Consider the following 18,828-nt stretch of genomic DNA (forward strand, 5'->3'; position numbering starts at 1 on the left):
GGTTACTGGCTATATCGAGCGACAAACATATCCAGTCACTGCAGTATTTCAGTGATTGACTGACTTAAGGCATGCAGCCAGATAGACCTGCCTAAAAAAAAGGTCTATATTTGACCGTTAGGCCTTAGCCGGCCAGCCACTGAATATGGGCTAAATCCGCAGTTGTGAACTTTAAACCAGAAGTTCAATGCCAGTGGCTAGATACAGTCCTGGTATTGAATTTCCAGGATTTGTGCAGCCCACAGGAGGTAAGTGGGCTGCCTCTCACGAGCTGAATATCATGGTCATAAAAATTAAGGTATCGCAGCCCTTATTTACCTTAGATTCCTGTCGTGATATCAGTGAGGCACAGAAGTGAAATCTCTAGTGGGAGTGGGGGAGGGTGTTCTCTTGTATGTAGCAGAGATGGTGATCTACTGCATAAAACTTCTGGTGCAAACCACTTTATTTCTATTTTAGTAAGTAAACTGTCATACCTGGGTCATACGTATGCATGTATGGTTTCCTCTTCTCCCTCCCTTTGCTTACGTGTTGTATTTTCTTGTTTTTTTAAGGCTGACCTTGAAGTGTTCACACAATGTCGCAGCCAGTTCAGAGCCGTGCCAGGGTGTATGCAGAGGTGAACACTCAGAGGCCCCGGGAGTACTGGGACTATGAAGCACATGTTGTTGAATGGGGGTAAGGTTACAGTTGGGAATTACTTGGGATAAGGAAGTCCAGCTTGGATACTGCTGCCAAGGCAAGGGTTTGCATGCAGCCTGGTGGTGGAGTGGGGTGGGGGAGCAAGGTAAAGAATAGGGGAGATTCCTTGAAATTGAAGGTTGTTAACGAACATGGTGGAAAAATTTGGGGCCTGGCATGATGGGCGAGAACTTGTTATACCACTTGTTCTTATGACTGGTCCAAGCGATGTACAAATATCTAATCTACGGGAAAGACCTCCATTTCAAGATAGGACAGACGATTACAAGTACAGAACACAGAGAAAAATGAGTACTGCAGCTGCTCTTGTTGGATCCCTAAATCAGGGAGGGGATGGACGGTAACCTAATAATGTAGCAAATGTCACTGCACAGGTTCCACTTCTTCATGAATAAACACTCTCTCTCTTTACTTCCCATCAAAGCCCACTTCAGCCTTGATCCTGAGATATTTTTGCCATTTATGGGACCCAGACTGGTCTTATATCCCAATTCGCTTTAATTGTTTTCTGTCCTTTTTCTCTCTCTTTATGTTTATCCTATGTATTCTTGAATTCCGTCATGGTTTTTGTGTTCACAGCCTCACATGGGAGGGCATTCCAGGCATTCACCACCTTTTCTGTATTTCCTCACATTGCTCTTAAGTCTCCCACCCTGCAAATTCAACTTATGACCTCTAGTTCTACCACTTGCTTGTCTCAAGTATTTAAACTTTGAGATCAGAAGGTGGTATGAGACTGTTAGCAAAAACTGAAGAAGGTGTGAGATATGGGACCATGAAATTTAAATTGTTCTCAGTTGCTGGAGTGTCTCTGGAATAAGCTGTTGGGACACCTAAGATTATGCACTGATCGCTTTAGTTTTAAGAAACTTAAAAACTAAGCTGTTTGTGGACACTTGTTTGTAGAGCCAGATTAAGTAGTTTCTCTATTACATAGTAACATAGTAGATGACGGCAGATAAAGACCCGAATGGTCCATCCAGTCTGCCCAACCTGATTCAATTTAAATTTTTTTTTTTTTTCTTCTTAGCTATTTCTGGGCAAGAATCCAAAGCTTTACCCGGTACTGTGCTTGGGTTCCAACTGCCAAAATCTCTGTTAAGACTTACTCCAGCCCATCTACACCCTCCCAGCCATTGAAGCCCTCCCCAGCCCATCCTCCACTAAACGGCCATATACAGACACAGACCGTGCAAGTCTGCCCAGTAACTGGCCTAGTTCAATATTTAATATTATTTTCTGATTCTAAATCTTCTGTGTTCATCCCACGCTTCTTTGAACTCAGTCACAGTTTTACTCTCCACCACCTCTCTCGGGAGCGCATTCCAGGCATCCACTACCCTCTCCGTAAAGTAGAATTTCCTAACATTGCCCCTGAATCTACCACTCCTCAACCTCAAATTATGTCCTCTGGTTTTACCATTTTCCTTTCTCTGGAAAAGATTTTGTTCTACGTTAATACCCTTCAAGTATTTGAACGTCTGACTCATATCTCCCCTGTCTCTCCTTTCCTCTAGGGCAGTGATTCCCAACCCTGTCCTGGAGGAACACCAGGCCAATCGGGTTTTCAGGCTAGCCCTAATGAATATGTATGAGAGAGATTTGCATATGATGGAAGTGATAGGCATGCAAATTTGCTTCATGCATATTCATTAGGGCTAGCCTGAAAACCCAATTGGCCTGGTGTTCCTCCAGGACAGGGTTGGGAACCACTGCTCTAGGGTATACATATTCAGGGCTTCCAGTCTCTCCTCATACGTCTTCTGGCACATGCCTCCTAATCATTTTCGTCGCCCTCCTCTGGACCGCCTCAAGTCTTCTTACGTCTTTCACCAGATACGGTCTCCAAAACTGAACACAATACTCCAAATGGGACCTCACCAATGACCTGTACAGGGGCATCAACACCTTCTTCCTTCTACTGACTACGCCTCTCTTTATACAGCCCAGCATCCTTCTGGCAACAGCCACTGCCTTGTCACACTGTTCTTTTGCCTTTAGATCTTCAGACACTATCACCCCAAGGTCCCTCTCCCCGTCCGTGCATATCAGCTTCTCTCCTCCCAGCATATACGGTTCCTTCCTATTATTAATCCCCAAATGCATTACTCTGCATTTCTTTGCATTGAATTTTAGTTGCCAGGCATTAGACCATTCCTCTAACTGTTGCAGATCCTTTTTCATATTTTCCACTCCCTCTTTGGTGTCTACTCTGTTACAAATCTTGGTATCATCTGCAAAAAGGCACACTTTTCCTTCTAACTCTTCAGCAATGTCACTCACAAACATATTGAACAGGATCGGCCCCAGCACCGAACCCTGAGGGACTCCACTAGTCACCTTTCCTTCCTTCGAGCGACTTCCATTAACCACCACCCTCTGGCGTCTGTCCGACAGCCAGTTTCTGACCCAGTTCACCACTTTGGGTCCTAACTTCAGCCCTTCAAGTTTGTTCAACAGCCTCCTATGAGGAACTGTATCAAAGGCTTTGCTGAAATCCAAGTAAATTACATCTAGCATATGTCCTTGATCCAGCTCTCTGGTCACCCAAACAAAAAATTCAATCAGGTTCGTTTGGCACGATTTACCTTTTGTAAAGCCATGGTTCTTGGAGTCCACAAGCAGGCAGTTTATGAAAGATGGTTTGTAGGATTTTCTATGCTGTGAATTGGTTGTCTGTTGAGAGTGAATGAAGTTTGTAATTTTTGTTAGGAGTGAATGGAAATCTGTTAATTTTTATGTTTTGTTTTTTTTTTTAAATAATTCTTTATTCATTTTCATATTTTACATGAAGTGTACAAAATATTGAGTTACAACTAATGAATACACAATATCACTTTTATATCTATTACATAATATTCTGAACAAATTTTTTTTATCCCCTCTCCCACCCCCCACCCTTCAAGTACTTTCCAATCACCTTATACATATTGTATACCATATTATAACATGTTATGTAAAATTATTTTCACTACCCCCCCTCCATGTGTGCCATAAAGAAGACAAGAAAAAGAAGAAAAGAAGAAGATAAATCCTATTATTCATTCAGTACAATACTTTGTCAATGGCCCCCATATTTTTATAAATTTAGGATATGTCCCTCTTTGTATTGCTATTACTCTTTCCATTTTGAATATATGACAAATTGTATTCCACCAAAATGTAGAATTAAGGTTACTATGATTCTTCCAGTTATTGGTTATATGCTGAATGGCAACCCCTGTCATGACTAGTAAAAGCTTGTTATTTTCTGGTGAAATTTGACTTTTTTTTCTCATCATCATTCCAAATAACACTGTATCATATGATATTGCTACATGATTTTCCATCAATTTATTAATTTGTGGCCAAATTGCATTCCAAAAACTTTTAATGTAGGGACAATGATATAGTAAATGATCCAACGTCCCAGGTTCCAGATTACAGTGCCAGCATTTATTGGACTTAGAACTATCTAATTTTTGCAAACGTGTAGGGGTCCAAAAAGCTCTATGTAATAAAAAGAACCAAGTTTGTCTCATAGATGCTGACACTGTACATCTCATTCTCCAAGACCAAATTAGTGGCCATTGAGATGCAGTAATTTGATGCTTAATCTCAATGCTCCAAATGTCTCTTAGACCATTTTTTGGTTTTTTATTCAAATATCCAGATATTAATTTATACCACAATGCGGCTTGATGCCCTAGGAAGTCTGCTTGGAAGCATAAGAACTCTAAACTATATTGATTATTCAATGTTTTCCATTCAGGGAACCCAACCTGAATGGCCTGCTTCAATTGCAACCATTTAAAACTTTGTTTTTTACTAAGACCAAATCTATGTTGCAATTGTGAAAATTCCAGCAGTTTACCTTCCGAAATAACATCATTCAGAGATCTAATGCCTGCAATAATCCATTCCTTCCAAAGGATTTGAGCTCCGCCAATTTTAATCTTGGAGTTTATCCATAAAGACTGATTAGTTGACTTGTTTATTGGGACAGGTGTTAATTTACTAATAAACCTCAACGTTTTCCAAGTATCCATTAATATCTTATTTTCTCTGTATCTTCTAGGCATGTTGATACTTGGAAGATGAACTAAATTTAGGGGAAACATAAGGCGCCATTCCAAATATAACCAATCCGGTGCATTATCTATCAGTTCTGGGAGGATCCAATACATACCCTGACGTAAAATATAGGCTTGATGGTACCTATAAAAATTTGGAAAATTTACCCCTCCCTCCTTAATTGATTTTTGCAAAGATACCAAAGCTATTCTATGCGTTTTACCAAGCCAAAGAAATTTCATTAAAATGCTATTAAGCTTTTTATAAAAGGACCCCTGAAAATAAATAGGTATCATACTCATTTGGTAGCAAACTACAGGCAAGATCATCATTTTAATAGTTTGAACTCTCCCCCACCAAGAAAGATGTAACGGATTCCATTGCTCACATAACTCTGTAACTCTTTTCAATACAAATTTTTCATTTTCTTTTACTGTATCTTCAGTTGTATTTTTAACTTGAATGCCAAGATATTTAAATCCTTCTTCTTTCCATATGAACGGAAAAGCGTCAAATAATCCTTTTACACAATGAACATTTAAAGGTATAAGTTCAGACTTACTCCAATTAATTTTATAACCTGAAAATTTGCCAAACATATCAATTAATTCCAATAGACAAGATAAGGTAGACTCTGGATTCCTCAAATAAAGTAAAATATCATCCGCATAAGCCGAAATTTTATATTCCATATCAGAATATGGAATACCCTGTATCCCCCTTGCTTGCTGTATTGCTAACAATAAGGGTTCTAATACAACATCAAATAACAAAGGAGATAAAGGACAACCTTGTCTAACTCCCCTCTGCAATTGAAAACCATCAGATATCATATTATTAATATTTAATCTTGCAATCGGGAAGCTATACAATGTTTTTACCATTTGTATAAATCCAGAACCTATACCAAACCATTCTAAAGCCTGATACATAAAATTCCATTCTACCCTATCAAACGCTTTTTCTGCATCCAAGGAAACTGTAAAAGCCGGTTCATCCATTTTTTTTTGATAAATTTAACATATGAAACAATAATCTAGAGTTATTAGAGGAATGTCTTTTAGCAACGAAACCCGTCTGATGCGTGTCTATAATATGTGGGAGAGCTTTGGCTAATCTCAAAGCCAAAATTTTCGCCAAAAGTTTATTATCCACATTTATTAAAGATATAGGCCTGTAGTCTGAAACCAAAGTAGGATCTTTATTTGGCTTAGGCAAAACAATTACTATTGATTCAGCCATAGTACCTTTAATATCACCTTTTATAAGTTGTGTCTGATATAAATTTAGTAAATATGGGGAAAGGACATTTTGAAATGTTTTATAAAATTCTACTGTATAACCATCACCACCTGGAGCGGATCCAACTCTAAGAGATCTCAACGCTGTTTCTAATTCTTTTTTTTTTTTTTTTTTTTTTAATTTAATATTTATTGAAATTTTCAATATATTCAAGCATATTATAACTTGTACAGAAAGGAAATTTAGCAAGAAATTAATACAAATGAAAACATATATCAAAGAACATATAAGCATAAATTTCTACTCAAGTCCTCAAAAAGATCCAAGAAGGAAAATAGGCGACAAGAAAATTATTAAAACAAAATAATAGCTAGTCGAATGAGATTGAGGCACCCTTTCTTAAACTAAGCACTTTCTTTCTCCAAAGATGCAGTTGTGAGAAAAGTTGTCAGTTGAGATGGCTCAAAGAAAACATATTTATGAGAATGGTAATTAACAACACATTTACATGGGTGTCGCAAGTAAAAAGTCGCCCCCAGAGATAAAACACCAGGTTTCCTTAACAGAAATTCTTTTCTCCTTCTCTGCGTCTCCTTGGCCAAATCTGGGAACATCTGAATTTTACAACCTAAAAACTCTTTTTGCTTATTTTTAAAGAAAAGTCTCAGCAACCAGTTTTTATCTGGTGCGAGAGCTACTGTCAATAATAAGGTTGCAGGGGTCACTAATTCTCTATCAGACATTTCCAATATATTGGATATATTCATTAAATCAGGTCCCGACTTCTGTTGTAATTGCTGTTGTTGTTGGTCTTGAGGCTTACTTGGAAGATAATAAACCTGCGTAAATGGTGGTAATGATTCATCAGAGAGTTCCAATATTTCCGTCATATAACGTTTCAACATTTCCCTTGGGGCTATCACAGAGACCCTAGGGAAGTTTATCAATCTGAGATTATTGTTACGAGAAAAGTTTTCCATTGCTTCCATCTTCCTTCTTAAATTAGTATTATCTTTAATTAATACCTCAGTAATTTGTTGTGATACTTAAGTTCTTGATGAATATTTTGTATTGAAATTTTTGAGTCCTCAAATCCAGTCTTTAAATTTTTAATCTCAGTTCCATGATTTTCTAATTTCTTTTCTACTTCTTGTAATTGTGGATTAATAGATTTTGCCAAATTGGCTACCAGGTCCCACAGAGAGTCTAATGTAACCTCTCGGGGCTTCAAAATTTGCAATGGTTGTAATTTTAAGTTAATTAGCTCACCCTCCTGCAATCTGTTGGATTTTCTGTTGGATTTTCTTATCCCCCACTGCTTCTTCCACAGTCTCCTCGTTAAGACTCCTCTGCTCCAGCAGGGAGTCCCGTGGCACAGTCCCCGTGTTCTCCTCCTTAGCCTCCGAGAGGAAGTGAACTCCAACCTCAGGAAGTTCCTCCTCTCGCGGGGAACTGGTCGACTGAGGGCGTGGGGGTGGTGCTCTCACTTCGGGGCTCAACGATGTCTCCAGCCCCATGGTGAACGCCACTGACGCGCCTCCGCCGTGTGTCTCCTGCGGGGAACTCCCCGAAGCTATCGGCGTGCCCTGCATTCTCCTCATCAAGTCCTCGATGTTCCCGAAGACGGCTGTTCTGGAGCGCTGCGAGGCTCCAGCAGCGCTACGTCCCCTCCTCTTCGGCATCGTGAAACAGGTAAAGGTTTAAGTGGACAAATTATGTCAAGGAATAGACGGGAGCGTGAAACTCATGCGACTGCTCATGTGGCCATCTTGGATCCCCTCCCCTAATTCTTTTAATGATATAAGTTCATCTAAACTCCGTTTTATATGATCAGGAACCTTAGGTCCAATAATTAAATCTAAAAAATTTTTACCATCTTTTTGCCTCTCCAAATAAGGCTCGTAAGAATACAGGTCCTTATAAAATTTTAGAAATTGCTTTAAAATTATATCCATTTGATTGGTTATTATACCATTATCTTTTATCCCATTAATGTTAGTTCTTCTTTTTTTTGCTTTAAGATAATTTGCCAATAATCTTCCCGCCTTATTAGAATTTCCATAATACATTGTCTGTTTGGAAAACAAGTCTCTTCTTATCATTTTTGAAGCTAATTCATTATATTTACCTTTTGCTTTCAAAAGAGCTTGTAATACATCATGTTCCCATTTGCTTACCAATTTAGTTTCTAGTATTTTAATTTCTTTTTCTAACTCTATATACTGTTTTTTAATCTGTTTCCTAACAAAAGCCGAATATGATATAATATGACCTCTCATAGTCGCTTTAAAAGCGTCCCATACATTTTCAATAGATGTATCTTCCACTAAATTAATTTGAAATAAATCACTAATTTGTGTTTTAAAATTTTCCAAAAATTTTTCATACACAAGCAATGCATTATCAAATCTCCAAAGAGGTCTTCTATTTTCTAATTGATCTAATTGTAAATCTATCCATACTCCCGCATGATCCGAAATGATAATGGGATCAATGGAAGCCTTAATCACTTGCTGCACCTTATGTGATGAAATAAAAATATAATCTATTCTTGAAAATGATTTATGAACCTGTGAACAAAATGAAAATTCCTGATCATTAAAATGAAGAATACGCCATATATCCTTCAAATCACATGATTGAACCAAATTATCTAAACCTAAAGATTTTATACTTTTACCTGGTTTTTTATCCATTAATGGATCCATTACAGCATTAAAATCTCCAGCCACCACTAAATTAGAAGCAGCCAGTGGTAATAACATACTCTGCAATTTTTTAAAGAATTCTGATTGATTCGAATTAGGGGCATATATATTGAACAACGTCAGGGCATTATTTCCCATACTTATATCAACATGTAGCCATCTTCCATGTGGATCCGAATTTACTATCTTAAAATTGGCCATACACTTTTTATTTATAAGAACTGCTACTCCTGCTTTTTTACCCTCTGCTGGAGCAAAAAAACATTCTTTCACCCACCCACCCGTTAGTTTCTGTGATTCCTTTATATTAAGATGGGTCTCCTGCAGACAATAAACATCCGCGTTTTGCTTCTTTAAAAATGATAATACCTTTTTCCTTTTGATTACATTGACATTAATAGAAAATATCTTAAAAGACATAATATATTTTATACTCCTTATCATAATCTTCCTCTTCCCTTCTTCCATAACTAAGATCTAAAAAACTTCTCCCCATGGCACACATTCTTACCTCCAAATTACCCAATCCCTTATTAATCTTTTCCTTAATCATCCTAGTAATATCTTTAATACCCACCTTCTTCCCACCCCTCCCTCCCCAATATAATGACTGCTTAAGGACACACATTGGACAGTAATCCCAACTTCCCCCCTCCCCCCCAGGCAACCAATATTTATTAATAACCCCTTTATCCTTTATTGAGACAAACTCACTACCTCTCCACAATATATCTAATTATATCTCTTCTAATCATAAAACCTTTTTTCTTTTTTTTTCCATTTTAAAGTAATTAATTTCTCTATCTATTATTTAACCTTTAGTCACATAACCATATTTATTTCCTAACATTCCATTAATGCATTTTTATCATTTCACCAATCTCTAATTCATTCCTCCAACATTTTATTTCATTCAAGAAAATTCTATCATAGTCATATATTTAATAAAAAGTATCATTTTCCTATATCTTATATTATCTAATCCATCTTCTCCTATCCTCCTTTAAATATCCAACAACAAATATCCATCTCTTCATATATTTCTGTTAAAAAAAAATTCAATTTTATAAGTTTTTATCCCCTATTTGTATTTAAACATTTGTATTTCATTTTCAAAATAATTTTTTTCCCCCCTTTTTATATTTCCTCTTCTCCAAATTAAATCCAATCTTTTTAAAACTATATTATCACAACATCAATCTTTACATAAGTACATAAGTAGTCGCCTCCGCCGGGGCAGACCAGAGGTCCATCCTGCCCAGCGGTCCGCTCACGCGGCGGCCCATCAGTCATATTGCCTGAGCAGCAGTCCCTGACTAATTTTATGCCTACCTCTACACTTATCTCTAAACCTTCCACTGCTCTTATCTGTACCCCTCAATCCCTTTGTCCTCCAGGAACCTATCCAGGTCTTCCTTGAAACCCTGTACTGTGCTATTTCCTATCACGGCTTCAGGAAGGGTGTTCCATGTGTCCACCACCCTCTGTGTGAAAAAGAATTTCCTTGCGTTTGTTCTAAACCTGTCCCCCTTCAATTTCATCGAGTGACCCCTTGTTCTTGTGGTTTCTTTCAAATTGAAAAATCTGTCCATGTCAACCTTTTCGATGCCCCTCAGGATCTTGAAGGTCTCTATCATATCTCCTCTGAGTCTCCGCTTCTCCAGGGAGAACAGCCCCAGCCTCTTCAGTCTGTCAGTGTATGTAAGGTTTTCCATACCCTTAATCAGTTTAGTTGCTCTTCTCTGGACTCCCTCAAGCATTGCCATGTCCTTTTTGAGGTACGGTGACCAGTACTGTACACAGTATTCCAGATGCGGGCGCACCATAGCCCGGTACAGTGGCAGGATGACTTCCTTCGTTCTGGTCGAGATACCCTTCTTAATGATACCTAACATTTGGTTTGCTTTCCTCGAGGCTGTGGCGCACTGTGCCGACGCCTTCAATGTCGTGTCTACCATCACTCCCAGGTCTCTTTCCAGCTTACTGACCCCTAGCATTGATCCCCCCATTTTGTAAGTGAACATCGGGTTCCTTCTCCCTATATGCATGACCTTGCATTTCCCCACGTTGAAGCTCATTTGCCACTTTTTCGCCCATTCTTCCAGTGTCGTAAGATCCCTTTGGAGATCCTCGCAATCTACTGTGGTTTCAACCTTGCTGAATAGTTTGGTGTCATCTGCGAATTTGATGACCTCACATTTTGTTCCCGCCTCCAGGTCGTCGATGAATATGTTAAACAGGAGCGGTCCCAGCACTGACCCTTGAGGAACCCCGCTCGTGACCCCTTGCCAGTCTGAGTAGTGGCCCTTTACACCAACCCTCTGCTTCCTGTCTGACAGCCAGTTTTTGATCCATCGGTGGACCTCCCCTCTCACATTCCTTCAGCTACCAATAAATTCTTATGTATCTTTCTTTTATATTATTCATTTTCCTTTCCTTTACTTGCATTTAAATATCATATAACTTGTCCTTTCTATCATTAGTCCATTCTGCAATCTTTTCCTTATTGTCCTTTCATTCTTTACTTTCTCCTTTTCTGACTTATTAAATAAACTGAACTTTCATATTTATTTCTTATCTCCATCCATCCACTCTTAAAGACTTTTGACTGCCAATTGTCATTCTTTTTTTTTTTTTATAATATCCTTTTAGTCTCAGTCCTGCTTTCTTCTTCTTCACATCTATTTATTTTCTTATTCAGTCTTCACTTTTCCTTTTGTGTTAATTTGTCCAGTCCTTTAATCCTTCTTGTTCATTCTTTACTCCAACCATCCATCTTTCAGTCTCCTAAAAGTTCAGTCTAATAACTTCAGTTTAATGTCTTTCCAGTCTATCCTTCTTTCTTCTTTACATTCTTTTATTTTCTTTTTCACTTGTCCATTTTTATTTCCTGTTCTTTGTTGCATATTCTTCTTTTTCCAACAAACAAAAGTCCCATAGTTCTTTATATTTAATTTTTTGTTCAATATCCACCAATCCAGTCTTAGTATTTATCCCTTCATTTCAACACCCATTGTGCTAAAATGACATAGGTTCTGATTTTGAAAGAAAGGTCTTTAGTTTTTCCGGATCCACAAAATACAAAGATTTATCCCCACAAGATACCCTCATTTTTGCTGGGTAATATAACCCATACTTATATCCTTTTTCCTTTAATTGAGATCTCAGCTCAAGGAATGTCTTCCTAATATTTGCTGTATTTTTAGCAAAGTCTGGTAAAAACCATATTTTGGATCCTTTATAGTTTAAGTTTTTATCTTTTCTATTGCTTGCTGGTATCTTAACATCTTGAATATCCCTTGGTTTTCCAGACTCTTTATTGGAATCCTGTGCGCCCGTTCTATTTCCAAAGGCTGTTTGAAATCCAACTGCAATAATCTAGGAATTAAATTTTCTAAAAACTGTATTGCATTTTTCCCTTCCAAATTTTCCTGTATTCCAAAAAGTTTTATATTCTTTCTTCTTCCACGGTTTTCGTAATCTTCCAGCTGACTTTTCAATTGAATTATTTCCAAACTGTCATTTTTGCATCTTTTTCTCTCCATTTTAACTTCTAACTCTGTTGTTCTTTTATTAGCTACTTCCATTTGTCTGTGTATATTCAGGATTTCTTCCTTCAGTTCTGCCATATTACTCACAGTCTCTGTCAGCATTTGTTTGATTTGCCTCAGTTCCCCCATAACTTCAGCTTTGCTTAACTCCTCCGATACATCAGCAGGAAGCGGAACCTTACTCGGGGTAATTTGATCCTGCTTCTGCCTTTTCACAGCCCCTCCGGTTTCACTCTTACTCTGTCGGGTGCTCGCCATGCTCCCGCTGTCCTCTCCGATGTTTTCAGCCGAAAACAGTTTAAAAGGAAATCTTTATTTATTCAACGGTTGCCCAGGTAAGAGGAGCGCTGCGATCACACGACCATTTTGTGTGCAAGCTAAGCCACGCCCCTAATTTTTATGTTTGAATTTATAACTACAAAGTAACACATAAAGGAACAATGTATGCTTCAAACGTCTTTTATCATACAATGGTGCTCAGATTCCACGATGGAAAGGTAAAGAACTCAATAAAGGCAAAAGCCCTAAAGAGACTTAAATGGTATCAATCATTGCACCGGGTTGTAAAAGATGTTGTGAAGTGCTACTAAATTGGTTTATAAAGTTCATAAGTCCAAAAACGGTAAATCCAGTTTGTAAATGACTTTAAATAGTTAAAGCTTCAAAAAAAGTGTGAGCAACTTAGCTGAAATATAGAGCATGCAGACCAGTTACACCTCTGCATGCTCTATATTTCAGCTAAGTTGCTCACACTTTTTTTGAAGCTTTAACTATTTAAAGTCATTTACAAACTGGATTTACCGTTTTTGGACTTATGAACTTTATAAACCAATTTAGTAGCACTTCACAACATCTTTTACAACCCGGTGCAATGATTGATACCATTTAAGTCTCTTTAGGGCTTTTGCCTTTATTGAGTTCTTTACCTTTCCATCGTGGAATCTGAGCACCATTGTATGATAAAAGACGTTTGAAGCATACATTGTTCCTTTATGTGTTACTTTGTTGTCAAGGATCTTTAGGAACATTCCTTTTTGAATTATACCCAGTTGTTTATATTTGAATTTATAACTATGCATGTTCATTTTATAGAAACCGCTTAGATTATAAACGGTATATCAATTTTTAAAATAAACATCTGTATCATATTCCCCCCTTTCCTCTACAGTATACATATTGAGGTCTTCAAGTCTCTTCATATGTATTTTGGCACAAGTCCTATATTTTCTTTTTTTCCCTCTTAACCACCTCAAATCTTTTTTGATATCTTTTGTGAGATACAGCCTCCAAAAATGAACACAATACTTCCAATGGGGCCTCACTAACAACGTGTAAAAAGGCAGTAACACTCCTTTCTCCTACTGGATCTCACTCTCGCCTAGCATTCTTTTGGTCACATTGTTGTGCTGCTGGTTCACCCCCTCCCTCTTATGCCACTTCCTTATTCTGGAGCAGAGCCAGCAGCTGCAGGAAGGTGCAAGAGGGTCTCACAATGGCTGTATTTAAGTTTGCTGCTGCTGGTTTGTGAAAGCGGGCTGGAGGGAGAGAGAGAAGGGGACAGGTGCTGATGCTCATTGCTTGTAGAACATAACAATTGCCATACTGGGATAGACTGAAGGTCCTCCAAGCCCAGTATCCTGTTTTCAACAGTGGCCAAGCCAGGTCCCAAGTAGCAAAATGGATTCTATGCTGCTTATCCTAGGAATAAGCAGTAGATTTTCCCAAGTCCATCTTAATAATGACCTATGGACTTCTTTAGGAAATTATCCAAGCTGTTTTTAAACCCTGCTAAGCTAACTGATTTCACCACATTCTCCCGCAGTGAATTCAAAGTTTTAAATTACATATTGTGTGAACAAGTATTTCTCTGGTTTGTCTTAAATCTAATACTTAGTAGCTTCATCACATGCACCCCTAGTCCTAGGATTTTTGGAAACAGTAAATAAGCAATTTCCACTTCACTCAGTATTTTATAGACCTTTCTCATATCTCTCCTGTGAACAACACTCCTCCCTGTCTCGTCAGCTTGCAACCTTGTGATTATCTTGACTCCTCTTTCTTGTTCTTTGCTCAGATCCAACAAACTGCTAAATCCTGTTGCTTCTTCCTCTATAATATTACCAAAATCTTTATGCAGCCTCATCACCTCTCGCTTAGACTAATGCAACTTGCTTCTCTCAGTTCTGGTCTTCCACTCAACTATCTCTCTCCCCTTCAATCCATGCAAAATGGCATGTTTGTATCCACATTTAGTGGAGTCATATTGGAGGAGAAAACATAGTAGATGACGGCAGATAAAGACCCGAATGGTCCATCCAGTCTGCCCAAACTGATACAATTTTAATTTTTTTTTTTTTTTTTTTTTTTTTTCTTCTTAGCTATTTCTGGGCAAGAATCCAAAGCTTTACCCGGTACTGTGCTTGGGTTCCAACTGCCGAAATCTCTGTTAAGACTTACTTCAGCCCATCTACACCCTCCCAGCCATTAAAGCTCTCCCCAGCCCATCCTCCACCAAACATCCATACACAGACCGTGCAAGTCTGCCCAGTACTGGCCTAGTTCAATATTTAATATTATTTTCTGATTCTAAATCTTCTGTGTTCATCCCACACTTCTTTGAACTCGGTCACAGTTTTACTCTCCACCACCTCTCTCGGGAGCGCATTCCAGGCATCCACTACCCTCTCCGTAAAGTAGAATTTCCTAACATTGCCCCTGAATCTACCACCCCTCAACCTCAAATTATGTCCTCTGATTTTACCATTTTCCTTTCTCTGGAAAAGATTTTGTTCTATGTTAATACCCTTCAATTATTTGAACGTCTGAATCATAACTCCCCTGTCTCTCCTTTCCTCTAGGGTATACATATTCAGGGCTTCCAGTCTCTCATCATACGTCTTCTGGCGCAAGCCTCCTATCATTTTCGTCGTCCTCCTCTGGACCGCTTCAAGTCTTCTTATGTCTTTCGCCAGATACGGTCTCCAAAACTGAACACAATACTCCAAGTGGGGCCTTACCAATGACCTGTACAGGGGCATCAAGACCTTCTTCCTTCTACTGACTATGCCTCTCTTTATACAACCCAGCACCCTTCTGGCAGCAGCCACTGCCTTGTCACACTGTTTTTTTCGCTTTTAGATCTTCGGACACTATAACCCCAAGGTCCCTCTCCCCGTCCGTGCATATCAGCTTCTCTCCTCCCAGCATATATGGATCCTTCCTATTATTAATCCCCAAATGCATTACTCTGCATTTCTTTGCATTGAATTTTAGTTGCCAGGCATTAGACCATTCCTCTAACTTTTGCAGATCCTTTTACATATTTTCCACTCCACTCCATATTTTCCACGGTGTCTACTCTGTTACAAATCTTGGTATCATCTGCAAAAAGGCACACTTTTCCTTCTAACCCTTCAGTAATGTCACTCTCAAACATATTGAACAGAATCGGCCCCAGCACCGAACCCTGAGGGACTCGCCTTTTCTTCCTCCAAGCGACTTCTATTAACCACCACCCTCTGGCGTCTGTCCGACAGCCAGTTTCTGACCCAGTTCACCACTTTGGGTCCTAACTTCAGCCCTTCAAGTTTGTTCAACAGCCTCCTATGAGGAACTGTATCAAAGGCTTTGCTGAAATCCAAGTAAATTACATCTAGCATATGTCCTTGATCCAGCTCTCTGGTCACCCAATCAAAAAATTAAATCAGGTTTGTTTGGCACGATTTACCTTTTGTAAAGCCATGTTGCCTCAGATCCTGTAACCCATTAGATTCAAGGAAGTACACTATCCTTTCTTTCAGCAACACTTCCATTATTTTTCGAACAACTGAAGTGAGGTTCACCGGCCTGTAGTTTCCTGCTTCATCCCTGTGACCACTTTTATGAATAGGGACCACATCCGCTCTCCTCCAATCCCCAGGAATCACTCCCGTCTCCAGAGATTTGTTGAACAAGTCTTTAATAGGACTCGCCAGAACCTCTCTGAGCTCCCTTAGTATCCTGGGATGGATCCCGTCTGGTCCCATCGCTTTGTCCACCTTCAGTTTTTCAAGTTGCTCATAAACACCCTCCTCCGTGAACGGCGCAGAATCTACTCCATTTTCTCGTGTAACTTTGCCAGACAATCTCGGTCCTTCTCCAGGATTTTCTTCTATGAAAACAGAACAGAAGTATTTGTTTAGCACATTTGCTTTCTCCTCATCACTCTCCACATATTGGTTCCCAGCATCTTTTAGCCTAGCAATTCCATTTTTCATCTTCCTCCTTTCACTAATATATCTGAAAAAATTTTTGTCTCCCTTTTTTACATTTTTAGCCATTTGTTCTTCCGCCTGTGCCTTCGCCAAACGTATCTCTCTCTTGGCTTCTTTCAGTTTCACCCTGTAGTCCTTTCTGCTCTCCTCTTCTTGGTTTTTTTTATATTTCATGAACGCCAACTCTTTCGCCTTTATTTTCTCAGCCACTAGGTTGGAGAACCATATCGGCTTCCTTTTTCTCTTGTTTTTATTGATTTTCTTCACATGAAGGTCCGTAGCCATTTTTATCGCTCCTTTCAGCTTAGACCACTGTCTTTCCACTTCTCTTATGTCTTCCCATCCTAACAGCTCTTTCTTCAGGTACTTTCCCATTGCATTAAAGTCCGTACGTTTGAAATCTAGGACTTTAAGTATCGTGCGGCCGCTCTCCACTTTAGCCGTTATATCAAACCAAACCGTTTGATGATCGCTACTTCCCAGGTGAGCACTCACTCGAACATTAGAGATACTCTCTCCATTTGTGAGGACCAGATCCAATATCGCTTTTTCCCTTGTGGGTTCCGTCACCATTTGTCTGAGCAGAGCCTCTTGAAAGGCATCCACAATCTCCCTACTTCTTTCCGATTCCGCAGACGGAACATTCCAGTCCGCATCCGGCAGGTTGAAATCTCCCAACAGCAGAACCTCCTCTTTCCTTCCAAACTTTTGGATATCCACAATCAGATCCTTATCAATTTGCTGCGATTGAGTCGGAGGTCTGTAGACTACACCCACGTAGATAGAAGTTCCATCTTCTCTTTTCAGAGCAATCCATATCGCTTCTTCCTCTCCCCAGGTCTCTTGCATTTCGGTCGCTTGGATATTGATTTTTACATAGAGAGCTACTCCTCCACCTTTATGACCATCTCTGTCCTTCCTAAAAAGATTATATCCCGGTATGTTTGCATCCCATCCATGTGATTCACTGAACTATGTCTCTGTGATAGCGACAATATCTAGATCTGCCTCTAACATCAGGGCTTGCAGATCATGAACTTTGTTGCTTAGATTGCGAGCATTTGTGGTCATCGCTTTCCAGCTATTTTTCAGCGATAATCTCCTTTTTCGCATGGATTTTTGTGTCGTTTCACTTTCCGTTGCAATACTAAGAAATGAGTTGCTGATATTGCTTATGTTGCAGCCTTTACTACTATCACATCTTTTCTTTTGCCGGGGGTGGTCTCTATAATTGTCCTTCGTACATACACCACCCCCACCTTCTAGTTTAAATGCCTAGAAAAATATTGTCTAAATTTCTCTGCAAGGTTTCTTTTTCCTGCTGTAGTAATATGTAGCCCATCAGTGCAATATAGCTTCTTGTCCTTCCATTTATTTCCCCATCCTCCTATGTACCTGAAGCCTTCTTGATGACACCAGGCTCTGAGCCATCTATTAAAGTCCTCTGTGTTTTTCACTCTTTGCTCTCCTTTTCCATATGCAGGCAGTATTTCAGAAAAAGCTAAAGTCTTTACAAAAGGTTTCACGCCCTCACCAAGCTCCCGAAAAGCTTTCTGTGCTGCAAGTGTGGAGTTGTTGGCCAGGTCATTTGTTCCCAGATGGATAACAACATCAGTGTTAAAATCCTTAGTTTCTTCCTTAATTATAGTCAGTATTTGCCTAGAACTCCTGGTAGCTGAGGATCCTGGAAGACATTTCACTATTTTGGTCTCCTCGCCCTGTGTTCCAAGGTTAATGCCTCTGATGATGGAATCCCCCAACAGTAATAGTTTTCTGTTTTTGGCTTTTTTATTTGTGCTTAGGGTGCGCTTGTATATAGGATTTGATTTCAAATTTATGTATGTTGTTGTGGTTTGAAAATGTTCCTACAGAATGGGTGCAGATCTCTGGGAGTATTTCTTCCTTCAAAGCAGAAGAGCACCTTCACTTTGAAAATTTATGTAAAGGTTGTGGGTAATGACATAATCACTGAGATAAGGTAGTGACACAATGTAAGATGTCTGTCTTTGGGAGAGTGAAAGGTAAAATTTGGGATAAGCACAGAGGATCCTTAGCTATGCGAGAGGTAAAGCCTGGGATAAGTACTGATGTCTTTAGCTTTGGAGGGGGTGCGGTGGTGATTGGAGGGGGTGCTGGGTCATGAGGGGGGTAAAGCCTTTAATAAACACAGAGGATCCTTAGCTATAAGGGGATTGAGGGGTAAAGCCTGGCACAAGCACCCAGGAACCTTGTATATGAGGTTATGCATGAAAACCGTGAGATCTTTCGTTGCTGATGGGAAGACTAGAAGAACCTTACATCTGTTACCAGGTTTAATTT

At 39.2% G+C, this 18,828-nt stretch overlaps 1 protein-coding gene across 3 annotated transcripts in view; it reads left to right on the forward strand.

The window, feature by feature from the left end:
• LOC117355139 (casein kinase II subunit alpha) overlaps positions 1-18,828 on the forward strand; it is a 247,635-nt gene that overhangs the window by 84,524 nt on the left and 144,283 nt on the right. For all 3 annotated transcript variants that reach the window (XM_033933254.1, XM_033933252.1, XM_033933253.1), the window contains one exon: positions 555-678. In XM_033933254.1, the coding sequence (XP_033789145.1) occupies positions 578-678 (101 nt within the window). In that variant the 5' untranslated portion in view covers positions 555-577. The remainder of the gene's footprint in view (positions 1-554; positions 679-18,828) is intronic.

The sequence above is a fragment of the Geotrypetes seraphini genome, chromosome 2 (assembly GCF_902459505.1).
Source record: "Geotrypetes seraphini chromosome 2, aGeoSer1.1, whole genome shotgun sequence".
In the NCBI taxonomy this organism is placed as follows: Eukaryota; Metazoa; Chordata; class Amphibia; order Gymnophiona; family Dermophiidae; genus Geotrypetes; species Geotrypetes seraphini.